Raw genomic sequence first — 25,179 nt, 5'->3', positions numbered from 1 at the left:
GCGAGAGCGAGCGAGAGCGAGAGCGACTCTCCCCCCTCCCCCTCCCCCTCCTCCTCCTCGCTCTCCTTCCTTTAAACGCCCACTCCTGATGGGTGAAAAGACAACTTGAACTTCAGTGCAATTAACTTCGCCGGCGCCTCGGAAGCCGGAGGTGTCGCCGGCCTCGCCCGCCGCGCTCCCATGAGTGAGTCGCTCCCGCTCCTTCGGCGGCGCTCCACGGGCACGGGGGGGGGGGGCGGTGGACGGGGGACGGGGCCGCGCCGGGGGCACCGCCGCGGTGCTCTGCGGAGCCCACCCGGCAGAGAGGGCGGGGGGACGGGGCGTGGGGGGGTCCGGGGGTGCGGGCCGAGGGGGGCTCCGTGCGGCGCTGCAGCCTGCGGAGCCTCCCGACGGGCGCCTTCACACACCTGCAACCGGCGAGCTGCCGGCCGCCCGCCCCGCTCCCCTGCCCGCCGCCCCCGCGGCGAGGCGCAAGGAGCGGGGAGAGGAAAAAAAAAAAAAGAAAAAACCCGAAACTTTGGCAAACTTCTTCCCCGCGCTCCTCGCGGCAGCCCCGACGGCGGGGGAGAGCGGGGCGAAGCGCCGGGTCGGGGGGAGTGGCGGGGGGGGGCTGGAGGGAACGGGGGGGGCCGCAGGGCGCGGAGCTTGCGCGGGGCCGGGCGCCCCCCGAGCCGCGGCTGCGGAGCGCCCGGGACCCCCCCGCGGCCACCCGGCGCTGCGGGGAGCGCTGCCAGGGGCTCGTCGCCGTGCTCCGGGATTTTTTCTTTTTTTATTATTATTTTTTTTTTATTATTTTTTTTTTCCTCCGTCTCCAAAGCCGGCCCCCGAGGTTTTGCGCAAACCGTCGTCCTTTTGTCGCCGGCTCCGCTCGCTGCTCCCGGGAGCGCTCCTGCCAGGCAGGCACCTGCCGGGTCCGGAGTTGCCCCCTGCCTGTCCCCAGGCTTCTGGGACCGCGAGAGAAACTTCGCTAAAATGCAAGTTTGATGAAACACTTCGCACCAGCTCTCCGAAGCTGGAGTGAGCTGAAAATGACGAAAGCTCTCCGCTGCTCGTAGTCAGCCCAAGTGAGCGCAGCGCGACTGGGAAAATAATTCACAAATTCGGATCCAGAGCCTCCAAGGGGCCCGGGCAGGCAGTGCCCTTGCCTTCTGGTCCGTGCTACCTGGGCGTGAGTCAGCAGCGGTCCATTATTTCTACTCTCTATTATTTTGGTATAGTGCGTTCATATATTTGTCTGCTGTCTGCTGGCAAACATTAGCATTCAAGCTTACATTTTTGACAAATGTGCAGACAGGAATAGCATGAATAGGCATCTTAAATATTAACAACCTAAGCATCTGTTGTGAAACAAATTTAATATATTTACTCTGTTTTTCTCACATTGTTAGAAAAGGTTACAATAAGTGTAAAATTTCAACTGTAGTTAGCACAAGGAATGCTTGGATATTTCACTATCTCTTCAAGCATTCAGCACAATCGCCAGATAGAAATGTGTCAAATCAGGCGCACTATTCAAAAACAACTTGAGACAGTAAGCGAGGAGTGTAAAGACGTGAACGTAGGGTGTTCTCTGCGATTTGTATCTCCTTCTGACTCTGCAGCACTATCTGTAGAATTTGAGAGTGCTCTTTTCGGTCCCGTGTTCCTATATGCTCTTTAATGCATTTATACATGCACTCATTTTCTAATTCATTCTCTCTTTGCGATCGTTATTGGTATTACCTTGCTTTTCAGGTCGAAGCGATGGTTTGCGCAGAAATGTGTAATAATGTAGAGTACGTAGCAAAATGAGCAAGCAGAAAATGTAACGTGTTCACTTCCAGGCGTGCATCTAAACAGCTAGCACGCGCACATCATGAGGCGATAGAAGAAAAATTAAAATCATGGGCTAGCGTGCTATGTATGCCCACTCGTGAATACAAACAGTTAGTGGAAAAGAAACAATTGACCCCAAGGAATTCCTCCGTCCCTGGAATAAAACTGTTCTAAGTAGAACAAGAGCACAGAAAAGTGAAGTCTCCAAAAAGACTGCAGAGTTATTTCAGGAATCAGTGCATTCCTTCCCTTTTTCCCACAAGTTCAAATATGTAATAAATAAGTCCTTTGTATGCAAAAGAGTTTACTGGAACAAAAAATATTTAAATGGAATCCTTTTTGTGCATACACTTTGAAAAACTAGCTGTTTCCTTTTTACATTCTTTGCTGCTAATAGTTTAAATAGGAAAGTGACTCCCAGTTTCTCCTCTCCTGTTATTTTAGCAGCGCGCACCGATCTGAACCTGCTGCCCTGTAAAGCAGACAGAGTCAGTCCGTAACTCGCTGATGGGACGTGCTGCTTTGCCAGACAGAGGAGCGGAGAGGGTCTGCCACAAAAGCCCCAGATCTGTTCGAGAGCAGGGCACCTCTTCTGGTGCGCGGCGTAGGCCCCGCGGGTCAGCTGATGAGCACCTGCCTTCTGCTGCTGCGCTTCCCAGGCGAGAGCAGAGCGGCCAGCGCTGCCTGCAGCCCTGCCAGCAGCCCAACGGCACTGACCGCGGCCACCAGTCCCAGGGGGACGCGGCCACAAAGCCTCCCCACAGTAGGAAAGTCCTGAATGGGCACCGACGCGCCCTACATTGCAGGTTCAGGGTGGACAGAGGCTTAAATGGGTGCGACTGCAGTTTAGAAGACGCTCAGCTGAAGTCTGGTGTTCCTGAAAAATAGTAATAATAATAATAATGATAATAATAATAATAACAACACATCTTTTAATTGTATCGACTACAATTTTGGAAGTGATGCCACCTTTTCTCGTAACTTATTTTTTCACATAGATATTGTCGGATAAATTCAAAGTCCTCCTTAATGTTTCCAGCTGTGTTTTGGAAAAAAAAAATCAAGGAGATTACTATATTAATAAAATAGACTGCATCATATAGAAAATTTATATTTAAAGTAGATTTCTGAATTAAAAATGGAGCGAACATGACTTATGAAATGTTTCGGTCACATTTCTAGGAACTACACTATTTTAACGTAGATACTAGTGAAGCATTTTATTGCCTTCTTGTACATAACTGCCATTGCTCTCTCTAGATATATTTAATATATATCCAATGAAGCCACAAACTTTCCTTCCACAACAGTTTAAACACATCTGGAACATTTTACTTTCTTATAATTTATGTTAATAGATGTAGAGTGTATATACAATCTTCTCAGAAATCATTGCTTTTTCCAAAGGGGAATTTTTTTACTTTCAGTCAGGGAATATATTTATAAGAACAAAATAACTCAAAGTATAGGCAATTCTATATATCATTTTATTTTCTGTTAGATTAGGTTGATTATATAAAGCTTTCATTTAGAGCAATGGGATGATGAAATTACAGAGGAGTGATTGGCTTTTGTTTTTTCAAATGGTTCAAGTCGAGGGCTACAGAAATGAATGTTTTTGGTAAAGTTCTTTGAGTACATAATATTTTTCATAGAATTCTGACAAATTAATTTAATAGAAAAGCCACAAGTCTCTTAGCACGGGAGGCTATATTTTCAGGTAAAATGGGAGTTCTGCTTTTGCCATTATAGGCATCAAGCTTCAGTAATCTGCTCCTCTTGTGGAATGAACACTTTCTACTTAAAGCTATCATGCACCTACTGTTTATTTACGCTGCATTAAACTGACAGCACAGCAATCAGAGGAAAAATATGACTTACTTTCCTGAAGTAAACACCGGTTTATAGGTTGGTGCATGTATTTATATTCATGCCGCCACTAAATAATGGCTGTCTCCATTTTAATATCTACCTGTGGTGTTATCTAGGGTAGCTGACTCTTCCTCGTTCGAAATGAGGGAAAAAGAAAAGAAGGGCAGGGGAAGAAAAGAAAGTTTCCTTATCATTCCACTCCAAGGGGAACTCTATAGAAAAGTGAATCAGTATTCCTTTCTGTGGCATGCAGGAGCCAGTTTTAAAGACACAGCATTTAGTTTTGCTTGGTGTATTTGAATTGCATCTCAAACAGGGAAAACAGAATTCCTTAACAGTATTTGTCTATCCAAGTCACTGAAATTGTATATTCAGGCAACGGCAGATTAAGGGCAGAAGCATTTTATTAATAACTGAAAGCACATATGTGTGTGTGATGAAAAATGTTCTGCAAATCTGTCACTATGCAATCAAGTGCATTTTTTAAACTTTAGTTGTCACAAAGTTGCTACCGATTCTAAAAAAAAAAAAAAAAAAAAAAAAGTAAAACAGTTTGATGGTTAAAGAGTAACTTACAGTTCTTATTGCTTGTTATACTGAAATTTTGCAACTTTATAAAGTCCATGTCAGAAAACCCCACTGATGTTACTTTTTATCTTGGACTAACGAGTGCAAGTAGCTGGCTCTTCAACTGGAGATAACTGCAGGTATTGTAACTCACAATTTATGGAAAACACCCCTAATTTTTCCGCCAGAGTGTTCCATTAATAATCTTTACCCATGAAGTGTATTTTTCTCTACCATTCTGTAAATTATAAAATTTAGCATTAAGTTAGTTCATATGCCAGCTCCCATGTGAGTGGTACTAGTATCGCGAACTGTCAACAGTACCTGACCACAATTTGTAACTGTTACTTCAAAAAGGATATGATATAATGGTCCCTTCTAAAATGTAGGTGTTTTCTAACATTTGCCATCCTGTGGCATCTAAGTTTACCACAGTTATCACCGACACTTTATTGTTTAATTGATATCTGTTTGCTGCTTTGCAAATGTTGACTTTCTAATGGTTCCTGCACTGCATGCTCGCAATAAGTATAAATCCAGGTAGAGATTAATTTTACAGGGTTTTGCCAGTTCTGATCTTGTTCACATGCTCTCACCTGGTCCTTGTACCCTATACCAACTGTAATCTACCTTTAATCTGCATAATCTGGTATAGTATAGTAGGAATAGCATAGCAATAGCCAAATACGGGAGTGAAGCATAGTTACATACCTCAGGCACCGTCTGAATTGTAAATATCTGTTTTTAAACTTGCTGGGCCTGACTTTCCTCTCATGCACACTTGTGGATCTATGCGGAGGTCCGTAGACCTTTGTTTTGACGGTTCTGGTTTTGACGGGATCAGTGTTAGATGTTCAGATGGGCTGAGGGACACACTAGCATTTATTATATAGCATTCATGCCAAAGTCACCTTTTTGCTATTCATTTAGAATGCCAATATACCCTGATCCCAGTTTTTCAGTGAGTCTGTGGGCATTGGTGTACGCCAGGATTGGCACAGGCTGTGAGAAGGCCTCCTCTCACTGGAGCGTGGGCCTGCTCCTGTCCTTAGGCTGCTGTCAAACAGCATTAGAAATGCTTTTCCACAGCTGTAGGTTCACAGGAGTTAGCTCGAGCCATCTCCTGCTTTTCTGGTATGAACTGCGGGCTGGATGGGCAGAAGAATCTGCTTGTGTGCAGGTGGACCTCAGTCACCTCAACTGCACCTGGGAGCAAAGCTTCAGGATGGGCCACGTCTATCAGCTGTGTTGGCCTTGCATAACTCCCAGCCACTATCTGCTTTATCTCTTTCCCTTGGCACATTATGACATGATATGACCCGAGGAGATGAGGGAGGTGCTTTAAACCTAGAATGCACCTCATCTTCCCAGGATCCTGCTCTGACAGGATTTATTTGGCCAGCAGCAATCATTTGTGCGTTGTTCCACTTGCTGCTCCATATAAGTGGTGATGCACTGGGATCATGTATACCTGGAGGACTGTCTCGTAACCTTTTCCGGTGTCTGGAGTCCAGGTCTTGCTTTCAGTTCTGACACTGACAAGGTGTGTGGTCTTGGTAAAGCACTGACCACAGCACATTTGCAGCCCTTTATGTCATGAGCCTGTGAGTGCCGAAGCACTCACAACTTCATATGAAAGAAGAAGAAGCCGCAGCACACAATGTCTCTGTAAATGTGACTTTAATATGCCTCTGGTTTATTTACCCATCTATGGAATTAGCAATATATACATTTCATAGAGCACTGAAATATTAATTCTTTATATTTGTAAGCCGGTCCCAGAATGGAAAACATTTTTACAGCACAAGTACAAAGAATTGCTGCTCTGAACTCCAGCCCACATGCAAAGGTTTGACAAAGGTATTTCCTTTGCAGTAACTTTACTTAGAATATGTCTAGTTGTAATTAAAAACATTTGCAATAAACAGAATAAAAATTCTAAATATGCCCTAAGTATTCCCAATTTTAACGCATCAAATAAAAGACAGAGAGGAGTGGAGAGAGCGTGCGAGACTGTGCATGCATGAAAACTCACAGAGGAACTAAAGGGAAAAAAAAAAGTAAGGAGAAATTTCAGGGTGAGTTTTACAATGTTTATAATCAAAGATGAAATTAATATTTTTTTGTAGAGAGCTGTATTAGAATGACTTTAAATCATTAATGCTTTTCATCATAGGTGGGCTTCCTTGATAAACGTATAAAGTCTTGAGAATAATTAGAGGCATCTTAAAACTTTAAAAATGACAGTTTTAGCTTCTAAGGATTCATTGTAATATAATAATACTGAATGCTTTTTAGTGTTACTTCTGCACTAGACATTTAATTACAGTCTTTGTGAGACATGTTATCTGTATAGTAACCAGTGCATAAAAAGAATGATATATACTTCTACATACAAGCTCTTGCTTGCCAGCTTTCTTTTTAAGATTATAGATTAAGATCTCCAATCCAGAATGTTCATGTCTTCAATCAAAACAACTTAATTTTAGACAATTTTCAGGAGGAATGGGGCATTCATTGTAATAGTATTTCTTCTCTCGTTGCTTTTCTTTTTACAGTAATACTTGAACGGTTGTTTAACAGCAGTTTTGGTTTGTTTTTTCTTTTTTTACGTGTGCGAGAGCCGAAAGTCAGCATTTCTTTGCTTGTTCAAAGGATAGATTATAGAACATCAAATGAAAAAGTATGTTTAACTTGAATATTGAGACAGAAGATTCAAAAAAAGTAAGAGTAGTTTGGTGGGGTTTTCACACGTACAGCTTAATGGTTGAAGGAAATTTGGAGCTTGCTTTCCCTGTGTCAGTTATTCAATATTGTCTGAGATGCGTTGTGGATAATGTAAATCTCTGGAATTCGTAACTTGGTCCGTGCACGGCTGTGGAATAGGGAGTTTGTTTGCAAGGAAGATCAGGTACATGAGAGTTTTCCTTGTGCTATACTTGCAGATTCTGGTAATTGTGCAGCGTGTGTAGGGTGCTCCTCCACACACTGAGTTGTGCCCGTAATTCCCATTCTGCACTTTGGTTATTTGCAGGACTGGGCACAATCGGAACTGCATCTAACCCCTTCAGAGCAGAGCTTTCCAATCGATCAGGTGCAGGTCCTTTTTCAGGTTTTGCTTTTTTTGCTTCTTAAGTATGAGTATTGTTCAGGAACACCACAATATTGGAGTAGGACCCCTCATTTCAGTACTCTATAAGAAAAGCTCACAGTGAAATCAGTCAACCAAAATCAATCTCTGTCCCCTTGACTGTATTGTATTGGGTTTCTTTTTCTTTCTTTTCTTCTTCATTTGACTTGCTGAATACCATAATCCGTTTGGCCATTCCTGTAGGATTTTGTTAGCATTTTTTTAAGATAAAGGATGTAATAATTATGTAATAACATTTTTGGATTTGAAACTTGTGATTCCACTAGTTTATTTGGATCGCATGTACTATGAGAAACTGAATTCTGCATTACTAATTAAAATGACTATTAGGCTATGCATAGGTGCAGTTATTATTTTCTAAGGATTCCAGAAGAATTTCCTAGATGCCATGCCAGCAAATTAAACTGCTAAAACTTTTTTATTTGTGTGGCATGATGAAAGATATGCCTTAAGACACGTTATACTGTCTGACAAATTGCATTTCTAAACAGTATTTCATATAGGTTCTGTCTCTTTAAAAATGCAGTCTCCTCTATTTGCCCTATTAATTGTTGATATGTTGCCATCCACGAGACAAAAATTAGAGCTGTAATTAAATAATCATGTGATGCTCCTTAGTGCCAGTGAGAGCAAACTCATTTTTCCAGGCCCTGATGGTCACTGATTATTGTATTACTACTGGCTTGCTTTATTTTTTTTTAATGGCTCTATATTGCTGGGTTACCTAACCACTGCCCTTCTTTTCAAAATTAAAGGAATTGAAGAACATTAAGTCACTTAATTGGCCAGTGGTCTACAGGGACACAAAGTAGTCATACCTTCTCTGCTTTTTGGTCACTCAATTGGTTCTACTGGGAGAGCTACATCAGTGGTGTGGTTGCGTGCCATTTAATTTACACTGGTGTTTTGGCTGGGATGGAGGCATATAGGGAATGCCAGGAGAATTACAAAAGGAGCAGGGTATTAAAATTCAGAAATGATTAAAATTGAAATAAAAGGATGCTGCTTCTTTGCCAGTACTCTGGCAGTCATAATGACACATAGAGATTAGTTTCCACCTTCATCTTTTCCTTCTTTCTCATTTCCTCTTGTTTATTGTTGACACATTTTCCTTATGTCTCTGCTTCTCAGCGCTTTTTTTCACTGTTACATATTCCTACTTTTTCTCTTTCCTTAAGCATGGAGAAGCTTACTTAACCTTATTATAACAATAACAGAATAGGTTATTAATATTTAATATGCACATGATTAAAATTTCTCTCTTAAACATAGGTCAGCTCTATTATTAACTGACATGTTATTTTTCATTAAAAAATTTTTATTCTGCCCTTACGGTTTCTCAAACACCCTTTACTTTGGTGGTGATTTAACACATAATGTTTAGAAAACTGTGTTAGGCTAGTGAAAAAAAAGAACTTACCAGTCATGGATAATCAATTATGCATGAATTCAGATATAACAGATGGAAACTGGTGAGTTAAAGTTTCTCTTTAGCTTCATGATTTTTTTGTTTTGTTTTTGTGACACCTGTCTCTTATGTATAGATAAACATCTAACATAGCATACTGCTTTTCATGCATCTTTGTGTTTTTTTTCTTTTGGGGGGTTGTTTTTTTGTTGTTGTTGTTGTTGTTGTTTCTTTTTGTTTCTGTTAGTGTGGCATAAACTCATTTTCCCCTGTTTCTAACTTACTATTTTTAATTTGTTTGTCTGTTGGCATTTCTATACCGCCTTACTTTTCTAGGGCCAAATTATCCTGTGATGATAGCACTTAAACTTCTCATAAACTACACAGCGTCATTTAACCTTAAAATTGTGTCAGCGTGATATTTTAAATTGTATGAGTTCACTTCTGCCTTCAGCTGCTCATGGCCTATAGTGTTACGACATGAAAGCAACAGAGTAGACTATGGCTGTGCATATGTATTCATATATGCATATGCACACATTCTTGTGATTGTGATACTTATACAGGCGTTCCCTCCGAAGGCATTAATTAAATTTCTTTCAATCCTTTGACAATGAAACAGATTGCTTTACTGCTTTTTATTAAAAACTTCAGTATGGACTGGGCATACAATTTCTTTTGGTCATGGAAAGATTTTCACAGGCCTAAATCAAGCAAAAGACAATAACCCTTCGCTACGTGCCCACAGCAACAACCAACTGGTATTATGTAAAAGAAAAGCTACATATAATTTTTTCTCTCTCTCTCTCTCTCTTTTTTTTTTTTTTTTTTTTTTACATAGAACATTCTAAAAGAGCTTGATGCATGTGCTTGGACGTGAGTTGACAGTTTTTTTGTGTAGTTCCTTCCTGGTGGCTTACTGGGGGATTCTTGTATTCGAAAGTGTCGTGTGTTTCAGAAACACAGGGATAAGGTGATTTGAACATGCTTTTTCTGTGACTGCAAAAATTTGGAGCATTTCTTCACCTGGCTCCACCCACATTTGAAGCATTTTTGGACGTGGTGCAGGGAGCTTTTCCATCTGTGAAAGAAAAATGATTTGATAGAGAATGCACCCCATATTTTTCATGAATAGAAAAATTCAAAATTTCTTGTGAGCATGTTACCTACATTTTTGAAGGGAAAATTGTACTATGGGAAGGAGTTTGTAATATAGCCTGCCAGGAATGAATGATATTGAAAAGAGTTCCTTAGAAAATGAACATGGACATTTTTGGACAATGTGAAAATAATTGATTTCACATGTTATTTCGCCTGTCACAGGTGCACATGAACCTTCATGTGCATGCCTCATCTTCCCCACATGCTTCTTCCTCAGCTGTTCTTATATCAGCATCAAATACAAACTTTCCTCCCAAATGTTTATATGTAGTTCGGGAAATATATATGTATATATTTACGCTCGGGCATTTTGTTCTAGTACTAGAATGAGTATAAATGAACTGGCATGAATATTAACCTCATTTTGCCCTAAAAATGTCATATTCTAGTGGGTTCCCAACTGCTCTTACCCATGTCAGCCTGTTTCCATTGTAGCTGATAGGCAGGAAATCTAGAAATGTAGTTATTTTAGCAAAGAAATGCATTAAATACTGGAGCGTGCTTTTGCTACAGTTTTGATTTTTTATTTTTTTTAAATCAGGACAAATATTTTGAACAAGTTACTTGGAGTAACATTTTGAAGTGACTTGGTTTTGCCTTCTGTTGTTTGCGCTTAAACTAAACATACACTGACACATGTATAGATGACCTTTATCTCAGTGACACTGCATATGATAAACGTTTTTTGTTTTAGCACCCAGATATTAACATGTACCTTGTTCCTTAAAAGAACTGTGAACATTAACAGCTAATTGTTCCTGAAAAGAACTGTGAAAAACTCATTCATTTTATCTTCGTTATTGTGGAATCTTCTGAGTTTGAGATTGGCACAAGTCCTAGAAGAAAAAGTGAATTCGGCCAAAACCACCAACTTTCAATTTGTTTTACACCAAAACCACACATTTTGCATGTATTTTATGTACAATGAATATTGACTCCTGTCAAGTTTGGCCGTAATTAGATGCACAGTTTTACTTAAAAGGTTTTGAACTTTAGAAAAAGTCTAGAAGAACCTGGGCAGAGTTCTGAGTTAACAATGAAACTGGAAACAGGACATTTCATGTGGTTTTGGGTTTCATAATGAAAGTTTGACATAGTTCAAGTCATCAATCAGTTCTAACCATTTCCTTAGACTTCAACTCTTCCATATTTTCAATTTTTATCAGTAGATTTTATTTACGCTCTCAGGTCAAAGAAAAAGATGATAGTTTGTCCTGGTGGCGAAGTGTTCCAGTGTAACGAATCAGTGCTGTTTGAGCTCACAGAAAGCACCTGAATTCAAGTTAATAATGCTTGAATAGTCCTTCTGCAGCGCTAACCGCAATGGTTCAGATTTTCTACCATACCATGCAGTTTTGCTTGGGCTGTGTGAAATTCATCCTCACTCAGAAGTGTTGGATTAAACTTCTGTATGCCTAAAAGCATTTTTTTTTTTTTTTGACTGGGAAAGAAACACAGAGGTTGGAGGTGATGGAAGAGGAGTCAGGAAAGGAAAGAAAAGCTGAATCAGTGAACAACACCGCAAAACGCTTTAGAGATAATTTGGTGTAACATTGCTTTTAACAAGCAAAACTAACTGAAACTCTACTAGTTTATATGTCTGGGGATCACTCTTTACATAGTATTAAATTAATAGAGCTTCTGTTCAGGCACATCCCTAAAATAACTGCTTATCAACCAACTCTTCGTCCAGGTAACAATTATATGACCATCTCTTTCCTATGAGTTACCTAGCACTGTGATGATCAGGGTTTTAACAGGAACTATTCTCTTTTCTTATTCTCTTATCTTGTATTAAATATGTTCACATGATAGGCCTGAAAATTATACTTCTTTGGAGAAAGTTGGGAAATCAATAACCTGCAAAACACGCATTTATAACATAGGTAACTTGGCTGATCCTAAGATGCTGGCTTTCCTCCTTTCTTCCAGCTGCCTAATTGCATTAAAACTATTATATAAAATTCTATTGCCTTTTTTTGCTTGTTGTTTTTTGTGGAAGTAGTTGGCTGTAGCTGCCACATGGAAGTTACAAGCGTGACTCATCAAGGATCTAGTCTACTGTTATGGATAGAAAAGGATATAGTCTACAAAATATATATATATATTTTTTTAAGTTGAAGCTTATTATTTGAAGTAGTTCTGAAATCCATAGTCATAAAAATATTGGCTTATATTAAATACCACGTAGTTAGTATTTGTGGAAGTTGCAATGCTAATAATATGCTTAGGGAATGAACTCAGTTTGTCCGCAGAACAGGTAGAGATTGGGCAACTACAGAGTAAGAATTATGTGATTAAGCTATTAATATTCATTAATGAATGATTAATGCTGCGATCTTTTATGGGAATGTGGACACCTGTCTATTGCAGTTTCAACCAGCTAGGATTCCTCGTGGCAGGCCGAGGTGAAAGACTTTCTGTTCTCATTAGCAGTCATGTTCACCCTTCACTTCCTCCACCACGCCAAACAGTTTTATTGGCTTTTTTTTCTGTTATCTTCTTCCAGTAATTTGCCTCTTCATGACTTGTTTGGCAGCAAGGGGCAAACCTAAATGACTGTTGGGACCACATCAGCAAATGTATGTATTTACTTCAGTTATACCTTCATCCTAGTCAAAATACATGTAGAGCTATGAAAGGTGCTTATGCAAAATGGTGCAGTAGTTTGACTAAAAGTAATTTGTTTTATCCCAAACCACATTTTGCATATTCCTATTCAATTCTATTTTTAAAAGAAAATTCCATGATTGAAATACACTGCAGAAAATGTTTGTGGGAGTAAACGAGCCTCGTCACATAGGCAATCAATAGGGAGATGTCTGTTTGTATATGATTTTACATATCTGCAAGCAAGCGGAGACATCCAACTACAAAATACTGCACCATGGGACACTGTGTAGATATCTGATACTTTCCAAGGGATCTGGGGTCCGTAAACTAATGAGTGCTCTACATGTAGCCATATATGTAGGGTTTTCACCTCTGGCGAATATGGTAAGGATAATTTACTTCACTTAATAAGCAATTAAGTGCAGTTCAATACAGCTGACTCCTGTAAGTTAAATATCCATTTTACGTAACTGTTTCAGGACACTGTATGTGAGAGAACACAAACGAGCAGAAATTGCTCATGCAAAATGTGAGAGGGGACGACAGCTTGTGTGCGATGCCTTTCAGTGCTATGAATTTCATTTCATAGCACTTTTGCTTTTTGACAGGCATACTATCCAGGCTGGGGCAGGTTGCAGTCAAAAAAAATCTAGGTTGGTATGTAACTTTGGCACTCAGCGTGGGGGATGTCGGTGAATGCAGCGATCCCCATCGGTGTGCATCGAGAGCTTGGGGCGCGTGAAAGTTGCGACTGCCGCAGCCAGGTCGGCTGCGGGTTGTGCATGGTTGGGCACCTGCAGTTGTTCAGGGCAAAACGGAGGGGAAGGCAGTCAGCAGAGACTGAGAAGCACCTTCAGTTGGAGGTGCAACGCTTGTAGGGCTTCGGGACTGAGTCCACACCACAGTGGCGACTGTGCTGGGGCTTGCACAGATGGCTATGGGAAAGGACAGTAGGATGTACAGGCACTATTTCCCCCTAACGCTTCTGTGTACCCCATGCAGAAATTAGGCACAAACTGCCAGGGAGCCATCCAGCTTTTGGCCATAGATGTTTCCCTTCAGAAAGTCAGGCACTGGTATTTTCATTGCCTTGCGGTCCAGCAGTTACCGCTAGCCGTAGATGGCCCCTCACAGCGCGGAAAATACTGCTCAAATTCTGAGTAAAGCGAATTTCCTGACAGTCCCGCTGCTGCGCGGCTTCTCTGCATCACCTCCAGCACGGGCGGGAGCTGACGAGTTACCCAAATGGCTGCAGAGTTGTCAGAAATACATATTTACAAAACCCAATCAGCCTGATCTCCCCAAAGAAATCTGATAAAAGAGAATACACAGCCATGCTGGTTTTACTCTGCTGCCAGGTCATTTCTGTTTGTGTTGCACAAGAGCCAAGCCTCAAGATTTGGGCCCATATTTCCTAATTTATTTTGAACAAGAAAAGATTGGAATGGAGACCTTAGAAGGCACCGAGGCAGCATGCCACACTGGAGAATTTGTTTTGTTTTGCAGCCACTGAGACCGCTGCTCGAGAGTTAATTCATGGTGGGGGTGAAGAAACACAGTCCAACTTTACAACTATTTGTCTTATTTCAATGTAACCTAGCACAAAATGCATTTATATATAAAAAAATACAGTGCAACAACTTTATTAAGGATTAATAAGCTTTATTAAGCATATATTTGTTTGCTGAATGTTGACTAGAAGCTATGAAAAATGTGATGTTACTCTTGCTGCATGGTTAAATGATTGCCTGCATATGTATCCATGACAATATCTATTCATCTTCTGTTCTTTATATATGTTTTTATTATAAATATCTTTCTTCTAGTGGAACATTTTAATATCAAAGTTGACACAGTGAAGTGCAAATTGGAATAGGTCAAATGAAAATCAGATTATCTGTATCTTGAATTCATTCCAAGTAGTTGCGTATTGATAAGAGAAATCTGCTGCCTATATGCCAAGACGCAGCAGCCCTCAGTTACCCGTGCTTTCTAGTTACAGCACAGGTTCCACGCTCCACCTCCCAAGTCTGCAGTAAATACTTTACCAGACATAGGTGATACACAGAAATTAAATTAATCTGTGTTGCAGGGAGTTTGTAGGGCTTAGTACATATATGCAGCTTCAAGAAGACAGTGATTTTCCGTAATCATTTATCTCAAGCATAGGAAGCATATGCATGATTATATAATTAACAGAATATTTGTTTGTCAGTGTTTGGTTAGTGTGCATAATAATATCATTATTAGGCCTTCTGTGCTCCTGTATTATCAGATTGTTATCTCCCTGCTCCTTTAATTCTCTGTCTCTGCTTTTTAGATTAATCACTTTGTTTTACTCTGAACATTTTAAGGGTTTTTTGACCATGAAGGGAATGGTTTGTGACACCAAAGCAGAAGTTATTTTAGAACAGATTGTAATCTTTTTGTTTTCTTGGTGGTTGTTATTGTCATATCTGGTAATCATTCTTATAAAGTGGTGTTTTAGTCCCGAATCTTGTTCCAAATCATATTTTTAAATATCAGATCTATTCTAACCAGCTCTGCATCCCTCAAATTATCTTCACTGCATCCCTCAAATTATCTTCCTTTTTCTCCATCGCACTGCAGGAAGCGTGCTGCCAGCTGAAACTCCCTCATCTTTCATGTTTTTCTTCTTTAGGGGTCAGTCTTGCTAGCTACTAAAGTTTACTGCAACAGACTTTCCTGGAAAAGATGAAAACTGATACAATATTGATATTTTCCATTGCGCTCATGAAGTTTAAATTCAACTAGTAAATACCGTCTTTCCTCCAACGGTTCAAATGTATTGGGAAATAATTCTTTTTTCTTTTTCTTTCTTTCTTTTTCTTTCTTTCTTTCTTTCTTTCTTTCTTTCTTTCTTTCTTTCTTTCTTTCTTTCTTTCTTTCTTTCTTTCTTTCTTTCTTTCTTTCTTTCTTTCTTTCTTTCTGTCTCTTCCCCTCTCTCTCTCTCTTTCTTTCTTCCTCTTATTTTTTTGGAGGGACTGAATAATATTCAATCAATCGTCTTGGAAAAAGATGGGTTTCTAAATAAACAACCCGCAAGACAGTTATCCCTTGATCATATGTTATGGAAGATGTCATCTACATTTTCCCTTGTTTTTCTTTGTGAAATGTGTTTCTTGTTTTTTCCCCTTTTAAGCACTCTCAGTAACAATCTTAGTAACCTTTTTCAGGACATGCAACATCTGTACAACTTTTCATGTTTCCTATGTATTCCACCTCCACTTGCCCTGCTCTGAATAATAGCATTATGTAACACTGTACTCATGTTCAAGCATTGCATTTCTTTGCTTCTGAGATTATAATCTATTTTGTGTGTTGCTGAATATGATAAATATTTCATGTATTTCACCCTATTACCATTTTCTTTTTCTTTTTTTTTTTTTCTGTATGCTGTTTGTGCTTACTTGGGTGAATGTCAGCTTGCTTCTTTACCCGGTCCTGATGCATTCCTCTTGTTTTATAGTAGTACGTGTAGCGATAATTCTGCTCTTCATAGATTTATTGATTTGCCTTCCCTTTGCTCAGAGCCCATGCTACTTTGCGTACTCTACAACTGTTATCAGTCTCCCCGCTTGCCTACTTTTGCTGCTGCGTCAAGTTTGTATGTGCAGGTCGCTAATTTTTTTTAAGTTGCTCCCCTAACTATTTGGGTTTTATACCCGCCTGCGCAGCAGTTCACGTTTCTCTGGTTGGTGATGCAACGCCCCTTGTTAGACACAGCGCCTTCAAACACCATGCCCTTTATCAATAAAGAACTTTAATTTTTCTCTTATCTCGCAGCCTGTACAAACTTGTTGCGTTCAAGTTCGGCTAGTTGGGTTACTTTTTTTTTTTTTTTTCTCTCGTGTTGTTGTTGTTTTTCCGAGTGCATTGTGGGAAGAAGTTACGGCTGGCTGCCGGTTATTTCTGCTGTCAGCGCGCTGCCACCTTCCAGCCCTCGCCTTGCGCTGGTGGCTGCGGGGACCCCCCTGCCCCGGCCCGGGCCCGCCGCGGCCTGGCTCAGCCCCCTCCAAAACCCAGCACCGGGGATGACCCCTCCCGGGACGGGGCTCGGTGGGGGACTTCTCCCAGCCTTTTAGGAGAGCCGGGGGGTGAAGAGGGGAGGGAAGGGCATGGGGAGGGGGGGGTAGCAGAAGTTTGCTCCGCTCCCCCTGTCCCCGCGGCCCCCCCCCCCGTCGCCGTGCACCTGCCCGCGCAGGCTCCGCGGGGCGGGGCGGGGGCTCCGCGCCGTGCCCACGCCGGCAGGATATTGTTCGGCCTTCATCCCCGCCCCTCCTCCTCCTCCTCCTCTTCTTCCTCCAGCACCCCCCCCATACACACACACCGCCGCAGGCCCCCATCTGCCGCCTGCGGGGGGGGGGGGGGGGGCAGCTTGCGGCGGTGTCTGCGCGGCTCAGCACGGCTCGGTTCGGCTCGGCCCGGCCCGGCTCGGCTCAGCACGGCGGGCATTGTGCGCGGCGCAGGCAGGGCCGCCTCACCCGCAGCCAGCTGGCTGCAAATTCGTGCGCGCCCGGAAGCCGCACGCCCTCTTCCCCCGGCCCCCCCCCTCCCCGAGCCACCCCCGCGCACCTCCCGGAGCCCCCCCCGGCCCCCCCCGGCCCGGCCCGGCGCCCCCCCTCGGTGCCACCACCTCTCCTCTCCCGGCCCCCCCCCCCCTCCAACCTCAGCTCCCCGGCCCTCCCCTCCCCCATGCCTCTCTCCTTCACCACCACCACCTCCTCCTCCTCCTCCTCTGCCACTTTCTCTCTCTCTCTCCCTCTCTCTCTCTCTCCCTCCCAGGACGCGTCGGATGATCCGGGGCCGCCGGGGAAGGGCTCCGGGCAGCAGCGGGGAGGCTGCGGGTTCCTCCTCCCCGTTTCGGGGCTGTATTATTATTAAAAAAAAAAAAAAAAAAAAAAAAGCGAGCCGGTGGCCTCGGTGTTATTTTGTATTAAAATGAGGAGGAGGAAGAAGAAGCAGCGGCAGCGGCGGCAGCGGCAGCGAGCGGTAGCGGAGAGGAGGCTCTGAGCAGGGGACGGCGGCGGCGGCAGCAGCAGGAGGAGGAGTAGTGATGAGTCAACTAATAATTTAATGGGGACAGAAACAGGGAGAGAGAGAGAGAGGGAGAGGGAGAGGAGGGGGGGGAGAGAGAGAGAGCAGAGCCAGGCAGCTCCGTCCGGGGACACACACACATACACACGCACACACAGACACAGAGCCGTGTAACATCCAGCAACAACCACCAAACCGGCCTAAATAGCAGCCCTCCTCAGCCAGCCAGGGGAAACGAGCATTAAAAAAAAAACAACAACAACAAAAAAAGGCAAAAAAGAGAGAGAGACCAAAAAAAAAAAAACAAACCCAAAGCCTACCATTATTATTCTTTTCCATTTTTTTTTTTTTTTGCTGGTTTGGTTTTTGTTGTTGTTGGCTTTTTGCAGCCTTTCTATTTTATATTTTTGCCCCCTTCTTGCGAGTAACTCTTCTTGGAGTTCCCAGATTTTTTTTTTTATTTTTTATTATTTTTTCCTTCGCAGAAAGAGAGCCAGGTTTTGATTTTGATTTTTTTATTTTTTATACAGAGGTTTTTGTGATTTTTTTTTTTTTAATTACAATTTCTCCCGGTTTTGGACTCGGAGGGGGAGTGAAACCTCGTCACTTTTTGTAGTGGTGGTGGTGTGCCTTGTTGTGTGTGTTTCCTTCCTCCCCTCTGTTCTTTTTCTCTCTCCCCTCCTCTCCTTGCTCCCTCTCCCCCCTCTCTCGCACAACAGCCCCCGGTAAATGAGAGGAGACAGGTCCTCTCTGCCTTTTTTTTTTTTTTTTTTTTTCCTCCCCGGACCGCAAAGGCGAGATTAAAAGTGGCATTTTAGTGCCTTTTCCTGCAATTTTTTTTTCTCTTTTTTTTTTTTTTTTTTTTATCTCCAGTAGCGATCTCTGGGGCTGAGGTTTCCGCAGAAAGTTTGGGGGCTGTTACGGTGTGTATTTTGGCGGAGGGGGAGGGGAGCGGGTTCCTTCTGTGTGTGCTGCTCCTCTGGGTGCCTATTGGAGAATAATAGTGTAAGTGACAACCTAGAAGTAGACTTTCTGCTCTTCACACTGGATAGAAAAGCTGCCTTTTTTTTTTTTTTCTGCTTTGATTTTTTTTTTTAATCACCCCCCTTTCTCACTTGCTCCTGTACGCATTGGTTTTATTTTTGAAAGGATAGCTAGACTTAAGTCACCCTCCACCTCAATTTAAACCTGGTACTTTATTTTTTTATTATTATTATTCTTAATTCCTCGTTTCGAGCGTTACACTTGTCTGATCAATTCGCTCTCCAGCTCCTTCTTCTGTTGCTAAACCTTGAAAACGGGCTCTCTCTAAAGATATTTACTATAGATATATATTTTTTTTTTTTGCCCATTGCCATTTTTTTTTTTTTTTGCTCATGGCTACTCCGTTTCTCGCTCTCTATTTTTGCCCCTCCCCGCCTAGAGGAAAATAGCAACAAGAAAACAAGGCAAATAAGCGAATATTAGGGGAAGTAGCCCTCAGGTCTGCTGCCCCCCCTGCTTCCCCCCCCCGCTCCCCCCCCAAAAGGGGGGACCTAGAGAACATCAGTCTTGAACTTCTTCCTCTTCAAGAGCTCGGGCTGCAAAGGAAACCTCCTTTGTTTTTGTTATTTATATGCTGTCAAGTTTTGAAGTGGTGAGTTTCGGGTCGGTTTTGCTAATTTCACTCCGAAAACTGCAGTGTTTCTGTTTCTAGATAAGTACTTTGCTTCTTTGTCTCTTTAAAAGGTCACAGCGAAAGCTTGGCCTGGATTGCCAGAGCCATATGGAACGGATAAGTGCGGAGCCTCTCGCAAATGTGATTATGGGGTTTTATGGGGGAGGGAGGGAAGAGGAGGGGAAACGACTGGGGAGGGGGCTGGTTCAGGAGGAGAGGGAGAAATAAGATAATAGCGGCGGGGCTCCTCCATCGCGACAAAAGGAGACGCGGCACCGGCTTCTCATTGAGAAATCGCGCGGTGGGGCCGTACGCGTTACGCTGGGAAACCGTGCCTCGAAATCGGGCTCTGCTCTGAACGGCTGTGCCGAGAACTTGTAGTTGTGAAAGATGCCGAAACGCGAAACCCGGGGAAACTCTTGGCCTGGAAGCGGAGGAGATAATAGTTCCTCCTCCCTGCAAACCCTCTCTCCCTGGGCAGGCCACGCTGGTTGTTGCTCATCACTATTCCAGGCTGAGGTTTCAGTGAACTTTAGCCTTGGGCATGGAGTTTAAATGAGTAAATTAGGTGTTTTATGTGCATGTAATTTTGCTTTGTAACATAAAGCTTTTTACAAGATGACTAAGCGGGGAGAGGATGCCGATGGGTGGGTATTCTAAGGCCAAGCGAAAATGACCCATTTGGTGTTTTGGTTGTAGTCAGGGTATTAACTGAGCTGCGATCTATCACTTTTATGCACTGTACATGATGTAGTGCCATTCTGACTCATGATGACTAGATACTTTTTGTAGCAAAGAGCCTTGGTGCATTAGAGTGCTTCCGAAGTTGCCAAAAGTGGCGAGGATTTTCTCGTTCAAGGCGTCTTTATTATTATTTAATACCCCTTCCCTTTATATTTCATTTTTAATCCCCTTATTCTTGAGAGAGGGCAGCCTCAGAAAAGCAGCCCTATAGCACGTTAGCATCGTCAGAAACATCGGAAGATGTTAACGGTTTGAGACTGTAATTCTTTCCTTAGACTACAGTTAACACAGTAAAAGAAAAAAAAATACTCTCTTCAGAAAGTGGCTAAAATAGGCATGTTTAGCGTTAATGAGAGACACGACCTAAAACAGATGGGATCAAGATGAATGGGAAACCTTAGCATGTCACCTTGCAGCATAGGGAAAAATAACGATTTTCTAAACTTTAGCTATTCGCTGGCATTCTTTAGGTTGCTCGTAAACATTCACATTAATACATTACCTCTTTCTTCACCATATCAGGAAAAACAGCGCAGTGTTCACTGCAGAAAAAAAATAGTTTACAGAATTGGCATATATACCAATGACATAGAATAGTATATTAAAAAAAATAAAATCCCAAGATGTTTAGACTTTAATAGCTTTGCTATGAATTGTGCAGAAAATGTGTTGAATTACTAGGCAACTGAAAGAAAGTAGCAATTATCAGATTCGCACCAGTCTTTCTAAATATGACTTCCCCAGTATTACTATTTGTGCTCGGTAATGTAAATACTAGTTCATAAATTAATGTCTAGCCACCTGTCCTTAGTGATTATCTTATATGCATAACATAATTGTGAGTGTAGTCACACCTTTTCTCCGTCAGAGAAAGGTAGGGTAAAATCCCTAACAATCATAACAGTATTGATGAATGAAATCATAACCAGAAAGATGTCTCTGTTCTCAGCAACTGATTGCCTTTCTACTTGGTAAAATTGTTTCTGACGAGTGACAAAAATCCTTGAAACTTACTCTGTTACGTTCTAGGCTTGGGGGATTTTTAATGATTTCAGTGGAATTGTTATTCGTGGACTGAGGTTTCAAAAGTTTATAAAAAGGGAAATATAAGCATGCTAACAAATACCTTTTCTTAATTTGCTATTGAAATTGCTTCCGTTTTTGGGTTTCATGTAGCTGTGCCAGTGTGTAACTTTGCTTTGCATCACCAAGGGATTCTTTATTTTTAAGGGTTTCAAATGTCTTGTCGAAATTGTGATTTTTTTTCAGCATTGTGTTTTGTGAGATGCTGATTTTCTTCCTTTTTTTTTTTATTTTTTTAAGAAAACAAACTACTCTTTAACGGTTAAGGCTTAACACCTTTAAATTTTCATATGCTTATCTTGAACTTTGCAAAAGTTGATAAACTTTCTGTATAAAATCAGTTGGGCAACTCAAAAGCAACCACCTCCCGCCACTGCTTTCTGAAGTTGAATGTTAAATTGTCAAACTCTCTTCTAATTTTTATTTTCAAGGTGTGGGGGGAAATTGTGAATGGCCAGTCTTCTACTTCACTAATAAATCTGTTGCTTCCTCAGCTAAAGTTTTAACAATCTCTCTATTGTTGTGCATCCATTTTTTATCAAGTAGATTGAGAACAGTTTCAGGAGAATCTTTTTCTTTCTGTCTCTGTCTGTCTCTCCCTCTTTCTCTTTCTCTCTTTAACACAATAAAAACACCCGGGTTTAATAACAGCCCCTTCTGTGAGATTTGTAACAATAGCTGTGTTGGAGCACATACCTTGACAAACATCATCATTTATAAGAGTCTTAGTACCTCTCAGATTTATAATAACTATGAAGATTTTTTTTTAAGGGGTACTCCAGTTGGCTTTTTAAAAAAATAATTCCATCAGATTATGATGCGATCCCTCTGTAAACTGGGGTATGGGGTCATTTTTGGAGAATAAGTTTGTATCTTTTAAAAAAGGCATCTTCTCCTAGTTAAAATAGTTACTTGTTCTTCTTTATGAGCTTACGATACATATATATCTCTGTACATGTGCAGGCTGTGTACGTATACATATGCGCACACGTGTACAACATATATATTTTTTTTTTGAATCATGGCAGGTGATCTTTAGAGGCGGGACTGAGTATGGATCATTTGAACGAGGCAACTCAGGGGAAAGAACATTCAGAAATGTCTAACAATGTAAGCGATCCGAAGGGTCCACCAGCCAAAATTGCGCGCTTGGAACAGAATGGGAGCCCATTAGGAAGAGGAAGACTTGGAAGTACAGGAGCTAAAATGCAAGGAGTGCCTTTAAAACACTCTGGACACCTGATGAAAACTAATATTAGAAAAGGTAACACTTTTGTTAATTCTGCATTTGAGAAATATGAATTATAATATGGGGGGGGGGGGAGAAGCATACTTTTGCAGACTCTACTTCATTTATATTTCAGGATTAAATCTCCATTCTAAAATACTGTATATTCCCAACTCTGATATAAATCACATTTGGGAAATGTAAGCTTCATGCTTGGGTGGAGCATCTTGCTTTACAGGGTGGAGTCTGATTTTTGTTAAGGTAAAGGCTAGCTGCCCTGATTAAAGCAAATTCCTACATTGAAATAGAAGTAATGTAATGCATTAATTCTTTGAGAAAGCGTTGGTCTCAGAAACGCAAAAACATGTAAGAGTAAATACCGAACCCCTGAAACAAATTCTCGCCTTTCCTCTTAATGATGGTCCAAGCTTGGAAGGGCAGCACTATTTCCATAACAGTTGCAAGTTGGTTGAAAGGAGAGTGTATAAATCTTTAGGTATCACATTGGAAAAGTCATTTATGATGTCAATCTTCGCAGTTTATTTTCTTAAGTACAATTCATTATTGAACAATGAACAACTTGGGTGTCATATTTTTCAGTGGCTGGTTTGCTGTAATTAGACATTTACACAAGGAAAAGGCACATTTAGAATCACTGATGTTTGTATATGGATGGCTTTTGTTTGCATTAAAAATACTTTCAATGGACAATAATCTATAAATTTTACATACCATAATATAGAAGCTTTTTTTTACCATGTTCTGCAGGCTTGCTAATTTAAATCAAAAGATGTTGTATGTAATTTGGCATTTGTATTAAAACAGCCTCTACTTTTCTCAGTATAATCAGTATATGTTTGTAATCCGGATTTTTCTTGCATTTGCTAAGCAAAGTGCAAAATGCAACCAAGACTATTAAACGCACAAAGTTAGAAGGCAGAGGAATTTCATTGTGTCTGATGCATAACATTTATCGTACAATCATTTATTTTTTCCTCGGTTTGGCGAAAACAAAGAATATATTGATCCTGAAATGAACAGACACAGCAGTCCGTATTGTTAGATCTTTATCTATTAAAAATGGAAAAACAGCACTTCAGCAAATTCTTTGGCCTCTGCTCATGATTACCCTATTTATTGATTGTTTGCCAAGAATGTATGCATCTTAAGAAAGCCAGGGTAAGAGCATTAAAAATATAATTTATTACGGCTTTTCAAGCAGAGTGCATTAATATTGTACAGTGAAGCAGTGGGGCTATATAAAAAGGACTTTCTGACGCCTGCAAACATATAAGTTCCATAAAATCCTAAATAGGAGATTTCAGCTGTCTCTGGTATTATGTGATATTTGCACAGCAAACTTTAATGCCAGGACAGTTTTAGACAAGGATTCTACAGACTTCACTGCTCCTTATGGCAGACGTGCTGTTTACACAGACTCGTAAACCTTCAGCAAAAGCTCTAACACTGCCTTCAGGTTTAAATCATGCTGTATTTTTAGCAGCGAGCGCTGACCAGTGCTCTCCCCTTTAATACTAGAAGGTTATGGAGTTGCTGCACTTGGAGGTCTTGCCAAGCACTAGCAGGAGAGATCAGCCAGCTGAGGTTGTGCTCTCCTGTACAACATTTTTCACATTAACAGAAGGACACTAGTGACAGTTTGCTAAAAGATTTAGTAGCTTGATTTGTAGTCAGATGATACCTGTGTCACAGTACCAGGATCCACCTTTGATAAGCTACGCTGGACATCAAAATTTGGCCAGGAGCGTCTCCTGTTTTGTTTAAAGTACTACATTTTTCAGAATGTTGTAACTCCTGAGACCGCATACCTCTCAAAAACTGTGCTGACATGCAATGCAGTACCTGTGCATTGCTAGTTTTGTGTCTGATCATAACCTGATTTGTAGGAACTGATAAGGAAAAAGACAAATCTGCCTTGGCTGTTTTTGAGTGTATATGCAGTGTTTGCTAAAATGAAGCTTTGTTTACATTTCATCTTCAGGTATTAGCAGTGAAACCACTTAAGAATTTTGAGCTCTTTCTTTCAGTCAGATGGTAGTAGGTGAAACATCAATTGTAAGAGTGTGAAAGGAAGGGGGGGGGGGGGGGGAAACAGCCAAAACCTTTCTGCAGATGAAGTGTGTGTGTGTGTGTGTGTGTTGGAAAGCTCTTCACAGCTTAATTAAAACCAATGAAGAAATCACCAGTTTGCACGTACTGCTTTTGCTTTGGTCTTCTCTCCCTTCCTGACCAGTCTCGCTGAGATTTAAAAAACAAGACACAAACACACATACATACACACACACACACAAAGAAAAAAAAAAAAAAAAGCTCCTTCCTGCACTACATAAATATTGGCAAGCTTTTAGTCTTGTCTTTCATGCTGAGCCTATTGGGCAAACTGGAGTGAGTTTGTGAGCTTTTCCAAGCGAGCCTGAAGGGGTTTGTTTGCCAGAGATTGACTCTCTGGTGAACAGATGTAGTTTAAATATACAAGCTTAAAAGGTATCTTTTTTACCGTGATTTCTTGCTAGATGTTACGGTACAAGTCAGCGGACGTGATCTTAAAGCATTTCTGTTGTCAACAGTAAATCTTCCTTTTCAGCTGCAGGATGCCTTGTGCACCGGAGCAGGTTAGGAGGCTCTGTCAGTCTAGAGGGCAGTGGTTATAGAGGCATTAACATTGTAGGACTAATTGGAGTTCCTGGGTGCCCTGTTAAAATAACCCTTGTCATCATTTATGCTAAAGATGATACCCCTCTGGCAGGCTGCCATAAGGCGGTTCAGTACATCTGCTTTTAACCCTTTGGCTTTCTGTCGCC

General features: G+C 41.4%; 1 protein-coding gene across 6 annotated transcripts in view; it reads left to right on the top strand.

The window, feature by feature from the left end:
- The first annotated feature begins 48 nt into the window (after nt 1-48).
- The window catches only part of SATB1 (SATB homeobox 1), a 93,192-nt gene continuing 68,061 nt past the window's right edge, over nt 49-25,179 (top strand). The window contains exons 1-2 of one of the 6 annotated variants that reach the window (XM_080580996.1): nt 49-184; nt 22,158-22,393. In XM_080580996.1, coding sequence (XP_080437122.1) covers nt 22,183-22,393 — 211 coding nt within the window. In that variant the 5' untranslated portion in view covers nt 49-184; nt 22,158-22,182. Of the gene's footprint in view, nt 185-17,326; nt 19,282-19,374; nt 19,444-19,476; nt 19,950-22,157; nt 22,394-25,179 lie in introns of those variants that run through there. The other 5 variants (XM_080580995.1, XM_080580999.1, XM_080581000.1 and 2 more) reach the window with 5 other exon arrangements.

This window comes from Anser brachyrhynchus (assembly GCF_964034855.1).
Source record: "Anser brachyrhynchus genome assembly, chromosome: 2".
Lineage (NCBI taxonomy): Eukaryota > Metazoa > Chordata > Aves > Anseriformes > Anatidae > Anser > Anser brachyrhynchus.
Note: the sequence above shows the minus strand (reverse complement) of the source record. Positions and strands in the feature narration are given on the sequence as shown.